Source organism: Melanotaenia boesemani, chromosome 14 (assembly GCF_017639745.1).
Source record: "Melanotaenia boesemani isolate fMelBoe1 chromosome 14, fMelBoe1.pri, whole genome shotgun sequence".
NCBI lineage: Eukaryota > Metazoa > Chordata > Actinopteri > Atheriniformes > Melanotaeniidae > Melanotaenia > Melanotaenia boesemani.
Window position 1 is genome coordinate 26,319,384 of NC_055695.1, and position 18,845 is coordinate 26,338,228.

General features: G+C 39.7%; 1 protein-coding gene across 13 annotated transcripts in view; it reads left to right on the forward strand.

The window, feature by feature from the left end:
• dab1a (DAB adaptor protein 1a) overlaps nt 1–18,845 on the forward strand; it is a 92,413-nt gene that overhangs the window by 51,748 nt on the left and 21,820 nt on the right. For all 13 annotated transcript variants that reach the window (XM_042005290.1, XM_042005288.1, XM_042005292.1 and 10 more), the window contains exons 3-6: nt 3,885–4,024; nt 7,509–7,607; nt 15,032–15,163; nt 18,509–18,628. In XM_042005290.1, coding sequence (XP_041861224.1) covers nt 3,885–4,024; nt 7,509–7,607; nt 15,032–15,163; nt 18,509–18,628 — 491 coding nt within the window. The remainder of the gene's footprint in view (nt 1–3,884; nt 4,025–7,508; nt 7,608–15,031; nt 15,164–18,508; nt 18,629–18,845) is intronic.

Below are 18,845 nucleotides of genomic sequence, written 5' to 3' on the forward strand. Positions count from 1 at the left end.
CTTTCATGTGGATTTTACCACAACTGTGATGGCCGCACCTACGGCCACACAGAAGAAGGCGGAAACCCCATACACAGCATATTCACATTTACATCATCACTTGACACTATTTTCGTTTACATAGTTGGTTTAAACTTAGTTGAAATGCTTTAGTTCTTTTTTGTTAGTGCACACAATTAGGCACTATTATATTTTCAACTTTCTTGCTTATTTGTTTAGCTTGCTTTTTTTTTTCTTTCACCGGTGCTGGGGGGAGACTTGTGAAAGCTGGGGGGCAGGAGAAACTACAGGAGAGGAAGTGCCACAGGCCTGTTCCAAAACCACTTCCTCCAGAGGGGAGATCATTTGCTCTTTTCTTTAATTATTTAGATATGTTCTTATGATTTGAGTAGTTTATTTTTGTTAATCCTCTTTTTTGTTTTAGTAATAATTAAACTAACTGTTGGGTTTTGTTTCTTTGCTGTTTAGTTTATCTGTTAGTATTTGTTAACCCCTCATATGTGTAGACTGGTCTGATCAGCCAGTATTTAAGTTCCCCTTTGATTCCTGTTTGTTAGGTTAGTTTGGTTTATTTTGTGTTACTTTTTATTTTAAACAGTTCATTTGAAGTTAGTCTGAGTTACCATTATAACTTCAGTTTTAGTTCAGTTTTGTTCATTTGATCTCTTTTAAGGGCCCTGATCTTTTGTTTAACGTTTCTTTGGTTTACCCACTCTTTTTGATGCCACCTGTGTTTCTCATTCATCACCAGCTCAGACCCTCACAATAAAAAGATGCAAAGTAGATAGATGTCTACAAGGAACAAATGTATAAGTGAGATGTTTTATGAGGAAGAAAAGGTGATCAGATCTTCTGTCTGACCTCCAGAGTACACAGTTTAATGGAAGACTAATTGTAAACAAACTTTACCTTCTCAGGGCTGCTCTGATGATTGCTGGTGACTGAACAAAACACTCCTTTTCAAATATTAACTTTATAGTAGAATAAAGCAGTAACTTTATATTGCATATTAGATTAAACTTCCCAAGCTTTTTTCCTAGCAGTCAGAAAGATTTAAAGCATCTGTCTCCTCACAGGGAGCTCGTGTTTGCATGTGAGAGAATTATGAATTAGTTTCTTAGACTTTTGCAGCAGCAGCACATTTCATGTTGTTGACTCCGTGGGAAGAAATGAGTTGGGAAGGGGTGTCGTAGCTGCTTAGCGTTAACAGGCTATGTGCTTGTTTATGTGTACATCTGTCTATATGCACATTTCATGGGATTGTCTTAGATTTTATGAAGGCAATATTGTGACGTTCGCAAACGAACATATCCGTGTTAAACAGAATGATCCTCAGGCGATTAGATTGCTTGCATCCATCCCTATGAGATGTGACACCACAGAAAAAGACTTTCTCCAAAATAAGGACAGCTATTCTTCAGCTCCTTTTGTCTCTTAGGATTTTGTAGCAATTTATTTCAAGTAGGACAGTAACTGTTTCTGTTCAATGATTCAGAAGTTTGAGTTCATATTCGTTACATATGTGTGTGGGCCTTGCTGTGTATTATTTTTATCATGGGGGAACAGAATTAGTTTTTGTCTCTTTTATATAGTTTTCTGGTGTCCCCTTAGAATAAGAATTCACCAAAAAACTGATCTCTATCAGCCTTAAGTAGTTCACAATAACAGAAGCTAAGTAACCACAAGATACTTTCCATTTAGAAACTATTTAATTTGGAGGAGTTCCCAAGGGGTTGAAAAATCCATCTATCCATCCATTTTCTGTACCCACTTATTCCAATTTAGGGTTGCAAGGGGCTGCTGGAGCCTTTCCCAGCTGCTATCAGGCAAGAGGGGTAGAAAAAAGCTGGCAGCAAAAATAAACTAGACTTTTCTTTTTTTTTTTTTTTTTGTTAGAGATCTTAGAGGAATTAAAGATTAATGGACATAATGGAGAGATCTCGCTCCTGTTGTGCTCCTGAAAGATTTAAGAAAAATTTATTGTTTGAGGTCCTGGTCTGTAAGCTTTTTTTTTTTTTCTTCCACATGTGAAAACTAAGAGGGGGACCAGAATATCCGTTCCAAGCCATCCTACTTTTCTGGGATTCATCTGCTGGGGTCCTAATCTTACTGATTCAACCCTAAAAGTTGGTGGTTGACATACTGAAATCTGTTTATTGGTGGAAAGAATCATAGGAACAACATCATGTTTAAATATACTGTGGATTTCTTTAGTTTAAAGCCACATGCCAAGAAGACAGAACACAAACTGCTAGATGTCCACCTTTCTTGTTCTGTGTTGTTCTGTGTGTTATCATTATCGTCACAATTAAAAAAAAGGCATTGTACCACACTATTACATAGCCTATCATGATCCAGCTTACTGGTAGCGTATCTGCACTTCATTTTCAGCATGGTATGAAGTCAACCTACCGTCTTAGGGGAGGAGATACTTCTTTGGTTGCAGCTGCTGCGGTGGCTGTCGAGCAGATGGAAAGATGAACATGTATCATCACCTCCAGTTCCAATTTTGCCCAAGTCATATTTACTATTGCGGTATTCCTTAAACATTTTTTTAAAATTCATCAATTATTTGGTTAGGCATTCTTTCTTCTTTTTCTAAACTTTATTGAAACATATAATACAGCCCATGTGGACTGGCGTTCGGGTGAACCTAGGCCTGTGGCCTCTGGTGATGTCACAGTTTGTGAAGATCCACTATGTTTTGGTTCTTGTTGAGAACCAACTTTACTGGTTCCTGACCAACGTTTTATTTGTTTGAATGCATGAGCTGGTTCAAAATTAGGATCGGGAGCTGGCCCCACTGACAGTGTAGTGGTAAAATAAACACCATCAAAAAATTCATATCTTCTATAATACATTTAATGCTGAAGCAGATTTAAAAATATGTGGTAGTAGATTAGTGTTGAACAAACATGATGCTCTTGTTTAAAGAGTGAGTTTCTCTTACACTGCAGTGCTGTAGGGACTCCATGTGAACAGAGGGAGTGTGAAAGAGCGAGGAAAGGAGGAGTGGGACCTCTCCATCACTCCGACTATGACCTTCCAAGAGTCACGCTGTTACAGAGTACAGAACTAATGCCTCAATATATTATCTGAATATGCTGCATTATCATTATGTTTCTCTCTCACTATCACTCTTACAGTCTTTTACTCTCCCTCACACACACACACACACACAAACACACACAGTGTGGAGTCAAACAGAAAAGCACTTGTGTATCCCTGTATAAAAATGCTATGAAAAAGTCACACGCTGCTGCTATGAGGCAGGAAAAAAACAGAGTGGAAGAAAGGTGGTGACAGCGTGACACAAAGAAAGAGTTTAGCCTCATGACTAGCGACCCTACTGCTGTTATGCATTGTGCATGCATGAAGAGGAACATGGGAGATAACATAGAGACTTCCTGGACAAGAGCAAGGTCAATACATGCACACCGCAGCTGACACGCACTAATGCATTCTCACAGTGTCGACAGTCTGAAGCACAATAGCAGGAGAGGAGGGAGGGAGGACTTTAGGAGACCAGGGAGATAAGAGCAAAATGTCACACCATTATTTTGTAAAAGAACAGTCAGACTTTCAACACTTCTCCTTCTGAACATCACCAATTCAAGTTGTTGAGTATAATGACTTATTCCATTCATATGAAACCACAGTGACTGTATCCTTTGATCTGTGTTAGTAGTGTAACAAGATCTTGTTCACATCCGTCGCTTTGACTTGTGCTCTGGTTGTGTGTTTGTATCAACGATTACAGTTTGAAGTTCTTTTGCAGGTTGGTTGATTGATGATCCTGAGGTAATAGCACTGGTCTGAGGGAGATTGAGGTCCTTGACTTAAGATGCAGTGACTGCAGTGTGATTGTGCATGTGTGTCTGCAGGGCAGGATCGCAGCGAGGCAGCTCTCATCAGGCGTTTTAAGGGCGATGGCGTCCGCTACAAGGCCAAACTCATAGGCCTGGACGAGGTCACTGCCGCCCGCGGAGACAAACTCTGCCAGGACTCCATGATGAAGCTCAAGGTAACAAAAGTCTCCTTGTTTTGTTTTTACTCTTTTTTGATTTGTCATAGGGCTGCTCAATTATGAGAAAAATGATAATGATGATTATTTTAATTGAAATTGAGATCTTGATTATTTAACACGATTAGAGAAAGAGAAACCGTAGCGATGGTTAAACACTGGACTGTAGCCACGTCCTTTACAAAACCCTCACCACACTCATCATACAGGGCAGGGAGAGACACTCCACTAAAACGTTGACGAGATGGCAGTGATACTGTTTGTCCAAAGTGTTGATGAGTTTCTTAAATCCCGGGTTGTTCACTGTCTTAACTGAGCACAGAAAAAAAGTTATGTTTGTTTATAATGTTTGTTATCTCTTTGTTTCTCTGGGAGCTGGTGGATTATTTAGTCACGACTCACAAAAACTGAACATTTTTCTATTTTCTTGTGTCGCATCGTGTGTCCAGCCCTTAACTGGAGAGGTGTCAGGAACTCGCGCTGAATAAAAGCAAAGCAGTTGGGGCTGTGGGAGGAGTCTGCAGCAGAGCGCTGTAATGTGGCGCTCGATTTGCAACTGAAAACAGCACAACAGTAAACTGAGAAGGAGCAAATAATCGGGCCATTTAATTTTTATGATCCTTAAAAACCCAGATCGTAATTGAGATTAAAATTCGATTAATCGCCCAGCCCTAATTCATCTGATTAAAATATACCTGCTCTTTAGGCTCCATGCATTTTAATTGTAAGAAAGCTGAAGAACTCCAGCACCCAGAAATAATGTAACACAACTGCCTGCAGCTACATTCAGTTCCAGGACTCACAAAACCCACAAATATCAGTAGCCATCCCCCATTTTGGGTCCATAAAGAGTCCAACTTCATGCATATTTTAAAGCCCAGCATTTAAATATGCATGCTTTATACATCGCAGCATAACTGTGCCTTTGTACATGTTCATACATACAGTTTGTTGCAGGTTTCCTGTATGCAAATTTGCCAGGGGAGAAAAAGTTCAGGTCCAAAAATAAGAAGAAAAAAAGAAAGAAATGTGCTTACAATGATTTATAAGGAAGATGATGATCAGTGCAAAAGGAAGTCAGGAGGTTAGCCATATGGATGAGAAGGGGATTGGGGTGAATGTCTCATTTGGCAGGACAGGAACAATTAGATGGGGAGGTAGACAGATGGAGCAGTTAGCAGAGAAGAGAAGGGATATAGGAGAGGAATAATTTGGATGATAGGTGGGAGGGAGAGGATTGAGAATAAAGATGAAGAGAGATAGGCCACTTTGTATTCATTTATAAATGAAGTCCTTATGAGCAACCTTATTTTTTATCAGTTTTCGGTTACACCTTGTCCCTCCACAGTCACATCTCTAAACAAAACATCTGTTTTAGCACCTTTTTCTGTGGATCTATTATAAAAATGTGGAGAGCGCCTTATTCATTATTAATTGTCCTAAACCCGTATGGTTGAAGGAAATTGGGTTTATGTTTTCTTTACGTGTGGAAAAAACTCCACCCAGCAGAGACCAATAAGGGTGAAAAGAGGACAGACGGCTCATTGATCAAACAGCATCCCTCTTCCTCATGTATTCAGACAGGAAATCCATCAACTCTTTTTCTCTGATCTCTCCACCTCTTCTCACACTGCTCCTCCTTTTCCAAACCCACTTCCTTCACTCCTGTGTTTTTGCTTCTGCTTTTCTTCTCCTTCTGGGATTCACGTATACAAATTGACTTGAAGGCACCATCCAACCTTGTATGCTTGTTAAAAATCAGCATGCCATTATATGTTTGGTGCTTCTATCGTGTGTGATGTCATAAAATTACATTTTCCACAATCCTGATTAAAGGGCTAGTGTTAGATATAAAAACATGTCAGATATTGACTAAAATCCATTACGCTTTTTCTTAGTTTACAGTTTAATTTGGGAAAATAAATAATTTTAACCTTTTAATGTTTGTTGGTGTATTTGGAAATTGTAGTTCTAGAATTTGAAAATAATATAATTTTCATATTGACATCAAGAGTATGCACAGGGATATTTTAATACCAGTACAGTGTACATGTTTTTACAGTTACATGGTAAAATTTGCACATATCACCATTTGGCCAGAAGGAGAACGAAAATTTGGGATGTCTGCCAAAAATCCAACATCCCTTGAAACAGCACTGGATGTGTTGCTATTTGCATTCAGCTCTGGTTATTTTTTAATAAGCCAAATGTCTTCACTCATTTACCAATAAAAAAAAATGTTTTTCCAAATCGAGTAAACCCATAAAAACTGGATAAAGTACAAATAGAGCTCAGTTTTAGTTTGTCACATGACAGACAGATTCGTTACAAACCATTCAGCCAAACATGAATGATTAAAGCAGCTGCCAAGCGCTCAAAATTAGTTTTCAAAATCAAAAGATGTTGCGCAGCGCTCGGCTCGGAGACTCTGGGATGGCGTCTGTGGTGGATGCTGACTGACAGATCTCAGCTCATATGAACTGATGATGGCGTAAACTGAGTAGCGTTTGTTTTTTAACACCAAAATGTGTACAGTCACATGAAAATGAAAGTGGATCATTTTTCAATTCTATGATTTTACATATCAAAATATAAGATTTAAAAAAACGAAATAAAAAACATAATCTAGTTCTGATCAGATCTTAAAGTGGAGCTGGCATAATCTTTTTCACATTTTGACATCATGGGACCAAAACGACACCGAACACATGACAAGTTATCGAGACATTGCTCTTTCCGTGCTGTGCTACACCCTCCAGTGTTAGTCTCTGTTTCATTTGAGATGAAATAGCCACAATTATGTGACTCTACTGTCCTACATTCATGAAATAACATCAATAAGGCATTAAAGTTGAATACCCCTAACTTTTTGTGGGCCTCATTCACACAACTGTCATCTGTGAAATGTAGTAAACAAGCATTTTCTGCGTTAGGAAAAACAAACTTCATTCACTCGTCCTGATCGATGGCTTTCAATGGAAGCTGAAAATGGTCAACTTGTCCTTCCGAACGAAAACACTTTTCCTTTTAGATATCTCGGGAACAAAATCAACAAAGAACTATAATGGCAGAGGCGGTTACGTTGCTGAAAAAACTTAGAGTTTGACACTATTAGATAAAACAAGTTTCTTTGCCATTCAGATTCTAAAACATCTTCTTTTTGAGTTTTAAGAAGGTAATAACGCATGGCTTTAACACTACAGATAAGCCAGAAAATATGCAGAAACATGCCATGGGTCCTTTAAAGTTGACATATTATTGACATTATTGACCAAAACGCATTATTTTCAGGTGTGTGTTAACACAGTGCCATGGAGGAAAGACAAGATCAGTTGTTTCTGTCCATCTTTCAGAGAAGGGTTATGAAGTTATTTATATGGAGATTCAAAAACATTCCCTGTACATTGTTCACATGTTTCTGTTCTGTGTCTAATATGGTCTTTTGTACTTCATGTGTGTGTTTATTTTTTATTTTTTCTCTCAGGGTATAGCGGCAGCAGCGCGGTCTAAAGGAGAACACAAACAGAAGGTGTTTCTGACTGTTTCCTTTGGAGGGATCAAGATCTTTGATGAGAAGTCGGGGGTAAGCTCTGAAGCAAATGTAGGTCTGTTTGTTTGTGTGTGTGCTGCTGCATGCAACACTTCAGTGTGTGCATACATTTGTATTTCCTCTGTTAATGAGGCCTCTCCATGAAAGGGATGGGCCCCTGGGGAAATCAGGAGGGCATAATTGAAACCCTGAGAACAAGGCCTCAGTAGATGAGAGAACATGGCTATCCCATTGTCTGCCTCTTTGCAAACAGCAGCAACACTAGTTTCATATTGTGCTTCAGGATTATGCATTTTTCATCTTACATGGCTGCTTTCCTGGTTGACCGATGGGATCTATCCCATCACTGTATGTTTCTTATCAGCCCCCTGTGGTCCATATTTTGAGCGTATCTCTTAACTCTCAGTTCATTCTGTCATTTTTGCCAAGTATTCCTCCCGCTGTTGGATGAGATCTGAGAATCACTCAAAGACTTAGAAAAACACAGTTAACAAGAGTTTTTCTTGGCTTCACTGAGTAATCTTGACAGCTCAGAGATTTACAACAATAGGAGCAGTCATAAATGGGGAGGGGGGGCACTCTATGGACAGATGAACTCAGAAGTCAGTTATTAAACGCTGCTGCAGAGTGAGTGTGCTTGTGGCTCAAAGAAAAGTACCTAGTGGTTTGTTTTTAAATTTTCTTACTCAAGGATCCGCTGACAGGTTTTATTGAGGTTCAATCCCCCACCTGGCCATACCTGTCACTGTATCCTTGAGCAACAAATATAATGCCCACAATCCTCAGTATACAACCTCTCTGGTCACTAAACAAGCCAGTTTTCCTTCTCGTAGGCTTGATGGTGAAGACTTTGTGCCACATTGAATTTAAGAACTTGTAAATACCTGTCTTAAAAGAAAGAATTTAAGGTGTTCATTTTGCCCTCAAGGATCATAACTTTATTGTATTACTGTATTGTATTAAATAAGCTGGACCAGGTAAGCTTATGTCCACATGGTGCGAATGTTGGACACAGTCAACTATCTTTCACCTTCATCCCCCTGTTTAATAGCCCTCATAAACCTGAGTGTCACGCCCCTTTTGATGCCTCAAAACGTCTATCATAAAAAAGAGAGAGATAGGTATAGAAGTAAAGAGGCAAAATGATAGAGACAAAGAGAAAAAAAAAGAAAAGAAAGAAAATGTGAGAAGAAACAAGGATGTAAAAAAGATTGATAGAGGAAAGATGCAACAAAGGGACAGAGACAGACTGAGACATAGTTAGAGGGACTGTTAGAGAATCAGAGAGCATATGTCAAAGTAAAGCTCTCTACAGGGAGACCTTGTCCTCTGTCTCTGCACATTAATATTAACTATAGAGATATGCAGCCCTCACTATCAGTCCTTCAACCCCTCCTAATGCCGAGGGAGAAAGGGAGATGGAGAGAAAGAGAGAATGACTCTGCTGAGGTTCAGGGATCTTGACAGTCTCATTCCCCTCCTGTGCATCAGTCAGCCAGATGGGTGGATGGATGTATGGGTGAATGAGTGGATGGATGGCCTCTCTGTTGGAGGAGGGAAGGTCGTGCAGGATGGAGGGAGGTGGCGCTTGAGATGGAGAAAGAGAAGAGGGGAGACATTAATCTAACAAAGGGCAGGCTGGTGTGTCTTTCTTTCGGTCAACTGTATCTCAACAAAAGCATACCCATATGGGCACAAAGGCACACATGAGCACTGTCCTCTTCAGTCCCTAACGTCTCAGGTGGGACACACAACCAAGCCAGGTCATAAACTTAGAGGGCTGGGCTTGTTGGCCTGCATTATGAGACTCAAATCAGAGAAATCAAACTAATCCATGTCAGTCAACAGAAAAAAATCATAGCAAAAAAGGAAACCTAGAGCTCTTTTTCACACATCTGTTGCACCTTACTGGTGAAAAAAAGACCTCATCACTATTCTTCTTCTGTATTTCATACATGCCAAGTGGAGGAATCTCAGCGTAACATCACTGTGTTCCTACACAGGAGTGGCAAGATCCACACCGAGCAAGTCTGTTTTGCCTCCATTTCTACCTAAAATTAGCACAAAAGTAAAGAAAATTGTGTTTGGTGGATTATGTCTTTGTCGTAGCAATGCTTCTTGGATAATAATCTTATACTGTTGAAAAGGCTGTTTAAACAAATAAATATTTAATAAAAACATACCTTCCTCACTAGAAATATGTACGTTTACTTCCACACACCTGAGCATGTAAGTTAGAGCACTTAATTCATTTAAATCAATTTAAATCAGGTGCTCTAACACATCTAAATTAAATTAAATTAAATAGATCTCCCCAACAGTTCAGTGTAAAGTTCTGCACAACCTGTTAGTGATCCATTATCTGAGTCAGGTGTGAAGTACAGAAACATCTAAAACCTGCAGTACAGGGACCCTCAAAGACCAGAATTAGACATCCTGATTCAGAGATTCTTTAAGTATTCAGTTGTATATCAAAATATGAACTGTTGGATATAAGATGTCTCTCACTTCACTGTGTGATCCATAACAGCTTCATACAAGGTTGCATAATTAAAACAGATCAAAAGCAGATTTTTTTTATTTTTGTACCATGTGAAGAGCAAAGTTTGTAGCCTGATGTCATGTATTTAGTAATTTATTAACATTTATAGAAGAGATGCAGCTGCTCCTCTTGGTGTTTTCATGTCAACATTGTTTGCAGAAGGACTCTTTATGCATCCCTGTGGTTTGCAGCACAGTCACATGTCATTTCACTGCAAGAGAGACTAATAGACCAACACTAAATGTTGGCCAGCATCACCGGACCAGCAGATGTTGCAGAACAGTTGAGCATAAAAAAACACCTGGGATCACCATACCAGCCTCATAGGGAACCACATAAATGATCAAAATAATACATAAATAAATAAAAATGAACATGACATGTGTCTTTGTCTTGTGACAAAGTAATATTAAATATTTTCTTCCTTTTATTTAAGTAATAAAAAACATGCCGCATTAAAACAGATGCAGCTAATACAGTGTTCTCAAAATAAACTGACTGAATTGCAGCTGTAACTGCAACTAAGTTTTCTTTGAACAGTGGTTCACAAAACCATATTAATTAAATTTAATTTGTTATTCTAGGCAAAGTGCACAATTAAGAGTAATTGCACCAGTCTGAGCTTGCTGCTAATTTACACACATCGTCCCTGAGCAGGTAAACAAAACTATTAAAATCCATCAATGTAAGATTATTTGAAATCAGTTAGATAAAAATATTATGAATCAATCATTTATGGTGCTCACTGAGGCTAAAACTCCTAATTCTGCAAAGCGTCTGAGTATCTGTGGACTTTTGTGAGCTTCAGTAGATGCAGCAGTGTTATAGCCAGAGCCAGGAAACACCAGTCCTCCTCTGAGAGGATGGAGCATGAGATCAGAAAACCATTTTAATCATTATTATCTACATCAGAATAAAGTTGGAAGTTTTCAAAATTGAGGAAGTTATATTTTCTGAACAATATTACAGTGGTGATAATCCTTCGGCCTTTTATCAAAGCTTTATTGTAGCTCCGCCTGACTGTGACCGGCTTGTTATTGCAGCAAGACACATGAGAAAAAATCAGTGTGTCACAAAGTTTCATGGCTTACAGAAACAACAGATGTCTGATGTTGTTAAAAATCTTTCAAAGATTGCTGATGATGCCACTAACTTGCTTATGTATATGATATTTTTCCAGTTTGTCCACTTAAAAACAGCTAAATGTGCTAAAGAAAAATAACAGAGGTGCTTTTGTTGTGTATGTTTTTGTTTCTATTCTTTTTTCTCATCTTTTCATCCAAATTTAGGGGCAAACATTTGGTGGTACAGTACATTGTGGTCAGGTTATAACTTTAAAAAAACTGCTACCTTCAGTCTGGTCTTACAGCACCGGCTGGAAACTGGACAGCTTGTCCAGTTCAGCAACGTGAAGGTTAGGGAGGTTACACAGACAGCATCCTGCTGCTTCACCCTCCTGCCTCACTCCCAGCTTCACAGCGAATATCTTGGGTCAGTGGCCAGAAACTGCTGAAGGACATGCTGCTCACAGTCCCTCAGAGACGCTGAGGATGTGTGTATGTGACATTGAGTAACAAGGACTGGTAGTGCACATCGACTGTGCTGGTGAGAGGGAGAGAGTGTGCATAGTCAGTATCGACTTTTAAGATAAACCCACCTGTTTCTGCAAACAGTCTTCTCACAGTCCATCTGTTTGTCCATCTGTCTGTCCAACAACTTCAAGCTACATCTGAAAGCTGCCAGATATTTAGACCCTAGAATACACATTTCTGATATTTATAAGAGACACAAGTTTTCTAAATCTCTTATAACTGTATACAAGCTCCAAATAGATTGTTTCATCATTATGTAACCATGGGTCTTAATTAACACCCGAAAACCCATCAAATATAAATTAAAGTAGCACGCTGTAACTTTCTGGGCTTAAAAATGTATTTCTGACTCGTTTTGAGTGATATTTGTTATGTACCTTCCTGGAGCCGCCATTGTCATGCAGCGGCCTGAGGCTGAGAAACTGCAGCTCACAACTTTTGCTTCTGGGATGCTGCCTCCCTTTACAGCCGAGTTTTGAGGTATGCACCACTAGCAACTGGATTTCAACACACTGACCGTTTAGAAATTGCAATGTGGCTAAATTATCAGAGAAACACATGAGGACTTTATTGGTGGAAGAGGGGAAAGAAAGAGAGATTGGCAGAGTAGAGATAAGACAGGAGTTTTTTGTTTTTAGTGCTGTGCTTAAAAATAATTGAGATAATGTTGCTGTTTGGCATTTTCATAAAAAAAAAAAAAAAAACAGTTCAAAGAAACACGTATGATTAAATGCATACTCTTGCACTTCTGGTTTATATTCCCTGCAATAATTTTTTTTTTCTGATTGGCTGGTAACTCTAGTAATTTACCAGCTACATTGACAAAAAAAAAAAAAACTTTATTTAGAGTCCTGTATGCAACTAACATGCTAGTGTGAACAGTGTTTCCAGCAGAACTTGTGGGATGATGCATCAGCAGATGTTTCAGGCAGTTTTGGATGATTTGAGAAAAACAACATCATTCTTGTGGGTGGCATTACATCATCACCTTGCAGTAAGCATGCTCCTGGTTTAAATCTCAGCTTGGACAGTATGAGTCTGCTCTGACTTACATTGTTCATCGTTGTTTACTCCTTCGCCCAACGTCAGCTGCAAGGCACCAAAAAAAGAAGAAAAGATTTAGAGAATGGGTGAAGAAGTTGTTCCACTTTTCTTGTCAAAAAACAAAATGGATAATTGATGCTTTAAAAGACCATGATGGCGTAAATCTAATCTTTTTTGTTTGTTTGTTTACTTTTAAGTTTTACTGTAGTAAAGCTTTGTCCTCTGATTTAAATCTAAAGACAGTTTAACACTTGTTTCACATTGAAGGAGATTCTTTAATCCCACTTAGGTTCTTCTAAAACATTTTCATCTCTCCCTTTTTTTAAAGCCTACAAATTATCTGTATATGTGAACTGCCTCTACTGCCTGAGCTGTACTTGCTACCAAGATGAAGAGGAGCAATTGAATTTATGCAGTCATTTCATTCTCTGCTCTCTTTGAATGAGAGTCCCTCTTTGTCACCTCGTCGCCCACCCGGAGATAATTCAATAACCTCTGCAAAATGAGCTCTGTGTGTGCCTGTGTGTCTGTGTGTTTGTGTCTGTTTTTTTTGTGTGTGTGTGTGTATGCGCACGTTCACATGCACTGCCTTAGCTGTCATTTTCAGGTCAATCAAAGGTGGTAATAATAATCATTACTCCAATTATTAAATTTAGAAGACATGACTCATACAGTGATTATCTCTTTCTGCTGGGGCTTATAGTGTGTGTGTGTGTGTGTGTGTGTGTGTGTGTGTGTGTGTGTGTGTGTGTGTGTGTGTGTGTGTGTGTGTGTGGGAGTCCATGGCCCCATGTTTAACCGGCACCACTCTGCTCTGCCATGTCTCACCTCTGGATTAGCTTCAAAGAGGGGGAAATGTGTGTGTTTGGTCTCTGATGTAAAGCGCTCCAAACCCCCCCCCCCCCCCCCCAGCCTGAACTGAGGGACTGCAGGATCGTTATGTTGACTGTGTGCCTCTGCTCCCCGCATGCAGCTGGCACAGACAATGACAACAAAGCAGACGTTTAGTGTGAGTTAACAGAGGGACGTCACAAATTAAGCTGTGAATTCTATGTGTGTGTGTGTTGTGAGTGAGGGCATAGATGAAGTGATCAAGTCGGACAGCTTGCCGAGCTGTGATTGTCACAGATTCACCCCCCCCCCATCCTCGGGACAAACAGTGCCATCTGCCACAGGCAATGCCAGCTTGGCATTCCCAACTTAGACTAAACCAGAGAGGGCAGGAGAGCCACAAACATTTCAGTGTCAGATACAGCCTGTCTGTGTGTGTGTGCGTGCGTGTGTGTGTGTGTGTGTGTGCTTGAGGCACTTGGATGTTTTTTTTTTTTTTTTGTGAGTTCTTAGAAATGTGTACATAAAGCTTGTGGGTGAGTGAGTTCATGTTCCCAACTTTCTGACAGGTTTTTGTTTCATTTTACGTTTAAATGTGGTCATTTTAGCAGATAAAACCATTGTCTGCACCAGGAGCTGGTTGTCACACTGTTTTAGATACAATTCAACTCAGCTTTATTGGTAAAGCACCAATTCACAACAAAGTCATCTAAAGAAACTTTTAAAGATACCATCTAACTCAAAACAATTCATTTTAGTCCAGTTCTAATCCATTTCAAACAAATCCATTACATGATTCTGAAATCTTAATCACCTAGCAAAGGAAACCAACTGACTGCATCAAATCTTCTTGATTTAATCCCTCATCCTGAGCAGCGGGGACTGTAGAAATTAACAAACTCCTTTTAACAACAAGGAAAAACCTCTAGTAGAACGAGACTCACAACTGGCTGGTGGTGGACAGGACACGACATAGGGGTCAACAGGCACCATAACTAAGCCAGGGACAGCTGCTGAGAAATAAAAGAGAGCCACAAATTAATGTCAGTAATAATATTGTGTATTTGTACATGGAGACTAAAGAGAGAAAATTGGACGGAGGTGCTCAGAGCATCTTGGGGATGTCCTCCAGCTGTTTAAGCCTATGGCAGCATAACTAAGGCGATTGCTAAGCTTATAGTTGGCTAACTAAAAGCTTATTTTTGAGCATAACAGCAGATGCATGGTCTGATTTTACTTATTTTATGAAGTGCAATCCTTTTGTTTTGGTAGATGGTTGAAGAGACTGTTGTTATATTCTACTTGTGTTTGATTGAATGACTTGCTGAGAGGACCATCAGATGAACCTGTCAGTTTAAATTTAGGTTTAAATTGTTTATTAAACTGCCTTATTTGTGGTTTTTGTGTGCATGATTTTAACACCCATTCTCCATCATCCCCTTCTACAGGTCCTTCAGCACCACCATGCAGTCCACGAGATCTCCTACATTGCCAAGGACATCACGGACCACAGAGCCTTTGGCTACGTTTGTGGGAAGGAAGGGAATCACCGCTTTGTGGCCATCAAAACTGCACAGTCGGTCAGTGTATGTGTGTGTATGTTGTAATGCTTTGCAGTTGTTTATATATGTTTCAGCATTCATCCTTTGTGTGTAGGTTAATGTGTGATTCATCAAGGTCTTTTTCACAAGCACAAACCTCTTGACATTTAGATAAGGACCCTTAAACGGCCCATGGTGCTTTTGTGTTGTACATCAAACCTACTGTTTACTGTCCAAAGCTTTAGGATCAGGTTTTGTGTGTGTGGAAGGGTTCAGGTTCAGTCCTGCAGCAACAAACTCTATATGATATTGAGTACCTCTCTGGGCTCTGATATGATTGTTGTTGCTGTTGTTGTATCTATGTGTCTGGCTTGTTTCGTCTGGATCCAGCTGGCTTGCTCCGTAGCTGTATTGATTTCACATAGTGAGTCGATGAGGATTTGAGTGTGTGTCACCAGCTCTAATGGCATATCCATCCTCCTCGGGCCATGAACTGTGGCTTCCTGACTTAGACAAATACACACAAGCACCCTGGTCTATACTCACAAATACACATGCCACACTTGGATGAAAAAAAAATGGCTCCTTGTCTTGTGTTACCCAGCTTAACAGTGTACCACAAAGTTATGGTCAGCCAGCTAAGCTGCCATTCACCTGATGTGTGTGCCAGAGGAAAGGTCATGATTATATTTTACCCCCTTTCTCAGGCTTTGAGCCCATCATTACTGGCACTGGGACTGGGGCAAACAGTGAGAGGGATAGAAGTGCTGTGCTTGTTTCTGAGGCTGTAATTGGAAAGTAACAACTTTGATGTGAAGGGTCTTTGTCGTCATGATGACTAAGACTTAAAGTTGTTCTGAAAAGGCCAATTTAGGGTTACATTCAAAAGTAATTGGCTTTCTGTTCCACTCAAAGTCCCAGCACAAGAAAGACATGTTTTATTTAGCCCGTTTTTGTTCAGATAGAAGAATCCTAATTGTGTTGGAAAGGAGTGCCCCAACAATCTCTTCACAGCCATTGTGAGAAGTTTATATAAATAAAATGTACAACTAATTTTAGCATGCATACATCTGTTGCTGCTTTCTTTAAAAAAAAAAAGAAAAAAAAACTTTCTGAGTTTGTGAGAATTTCTGTTTCTGTCAATTTCTTATGATGCTGTTCGATAGCTTATTTGCATCCAGGGATAACTAACAATAAGATTATTTAATAATGAAGTATTTTAGTTATTAAAAACACAGGTTAGAGTCTGATTACAAACATTTGTGAGTCAGGGTTTTAACAAACGTCTTAACAAAAGTCACAGATACACCAATACTCATTACTGTGATTATCGTTATCCTGGCAGATAGCATCTCCAGCTTTATGTCCACCATTGGTGTCATTAAATACTGGAAAATATGTCCCCACCTTAAACATAACTAACAGATGTGAATGTTTTCAGGGGTTTCTTCAGATGTCTTTGACCTGATAAAAGTGTCTCATCTGTGATAAGAGCAGTACTGACATTACCTTGTGTCCATTGATGATGCAGCCATGGATTCGTCTTTCTTATTTTATCCATCCATAAAATCTTTGGGGGTGTTTCGTGGCCCAGTCTTGATGTGTTCAGACAGTTTCGGATGAGGTCAGGGTAGCCACTTATCTAATAGCTGTTCCTGCAGTAAAGAGGTTAGGCTGACTTGTTATCTTTAGCTTATCCAACACTGTTAATATTATTTTTTCATATTTTACAGCAGTGATAGTGGTTAATGCTACATCTGGCCTGACTGGCATGTGCTGGCATGTGCTGGTGTTGTCTGTGGTAGATGTGATATTATCATTAGGTGACTGATGGTGTTGCTCCCACCTGTGGATGTGATGTATTTGGACCAGTGTTACTCATGGACCGTATGTATACACAGCTGTCATTGTTGTACATTATATGCTGAGCATTAATAACCTAAGCTTTCCCCTTTTAATGGCAGTTTATGCAGACTTTTTCTACTACCAGTGACTCTCCCTGTGTAATATAAAGTAAATGTGAATTTGAAAGAGTGACATGTTTCAGTGTTGGCTCAGCTGGAGAGACAGATTACCGCAGTGTGTCTGTCATGAACGATACATAGCTGAGAATATCTGACAGAGAGATGATGCTAAAATAGAAATACTTTATGCAAAGCACCATTCTGTCTATGAACTCTGGGTGCACCCTGCACAGCTCAAGTCAATAATTGATTAGGTGTGAAACACGGCTGCAACATTAGGCTCCTTTCAGTCGTGCTGTGGCTGCAGTTGTAAGTTGTGTCTCAGCGGTTGTTGTCACTGCTTTTGCTACCTCGACAAGAAAGGTGGCACAAGGTAAGACAAGGGGCTGCTATCTGCTCATGGCTCTGTCTAAATCCGATCTAGAGGAGGAATACAGCTCGTAGTGATTGTGCAGATAAGAGTTTAGAAACTCATTGTTTCTTTGTGTGCTGCTGTTCTCTAACCTGCTTTTCAAACCCCAAAAAAACTGACAGCAAAGTTTATTTAGTTCAGAGCAGAACTTCCATTTTCTGTACTGAGTCACAGTGAAGCAGAGAACAATCACTTCAAGGGCTTTGTTATCTGTCGTAAAAGATTTTAGACACACTGATTGCACTGTTTGCTATTCTGAAGAAAATGCAGTCAGGCACATCCTGCGAAATACTGAGTTTTCTCTGAGGCAAACATATTTCACTCTGATTTTGCTCTTCTCAGTAACCTATCCATCATCAGATGTCTGATATTTAACATAAAATAGAGTCTACTGGGGCTAGTTTGCGTAATACATCCCTGAGACTGATAGCTTGTCAAACCCTCTATATAAATATGTGGCCATATTTTACTGAATTACACTGCTGTGGTGACAAGTCCATCTTTCTTCAAAAGACACAAACAATATTTAAAAAGACATAAGCATTGCTTTACCTTAGATACACCAGTGCAGCAGAGTGTGGAGTACAACTGACTTGTGTTTTTTTCAACTTCCCGTGTCAAGAGCACAGCTGTACACCCTCAGTACTCTCCTTGAAGCGTGAGTGACTGAGGTGATTTTTCTTGAAGTGCGCATGCCTCACGTAACATTGGCTTACAGGCATAAATGTTGTCATCAGAGACTGTGCTCGAGGCACATCACAGAAGACGGTGTACCCAGCGTTTGCTTGTGAGAAAGAAGGCTCGATTTGTTGTGTTCATGAACATTTTTCTGTAGATGTTGTTCGGTGACAAAAGCAGACTTTAATCAGACCCTTAGCCTTCTGTTATCTTCAGTCATTACATAACTAGAGTAAACACTCATGGGGAGAGGCCATTCCTTCTGATGAGTACTGTGCTCCTGTTAGTGTGTGTGTTAATGGATAGGATGATGTGTTCTTGTTGTCACAGGCCGAGCCTGTGATTCTGGACCTACGGGACTTGTTCCAGCTCATCTATGAGATAAAGCAGAGAGAAGAGATGGAGAAGAAGGCCCAGAAAGACAAGCAGTGTGAGCAGGCAGTCTACCAGGTACTCTGACCACCCCAACCCCCTTCTTACCGTAACTTTAACCTCTCTTTAATCATCTGCTGTAAGTGTGATGGGCTTCTTTTAAGAGGCTCTTGACAGACAAGTCAGGTAAGACTTGAAAAGTCATCAAAGAATAAAAAATGGAGCACCATCTGCGCATTGTGCTTATTTCGCCTTCCTCTGTTCTGCCTTTTTTACATCTCCTGCTTAATTTCTC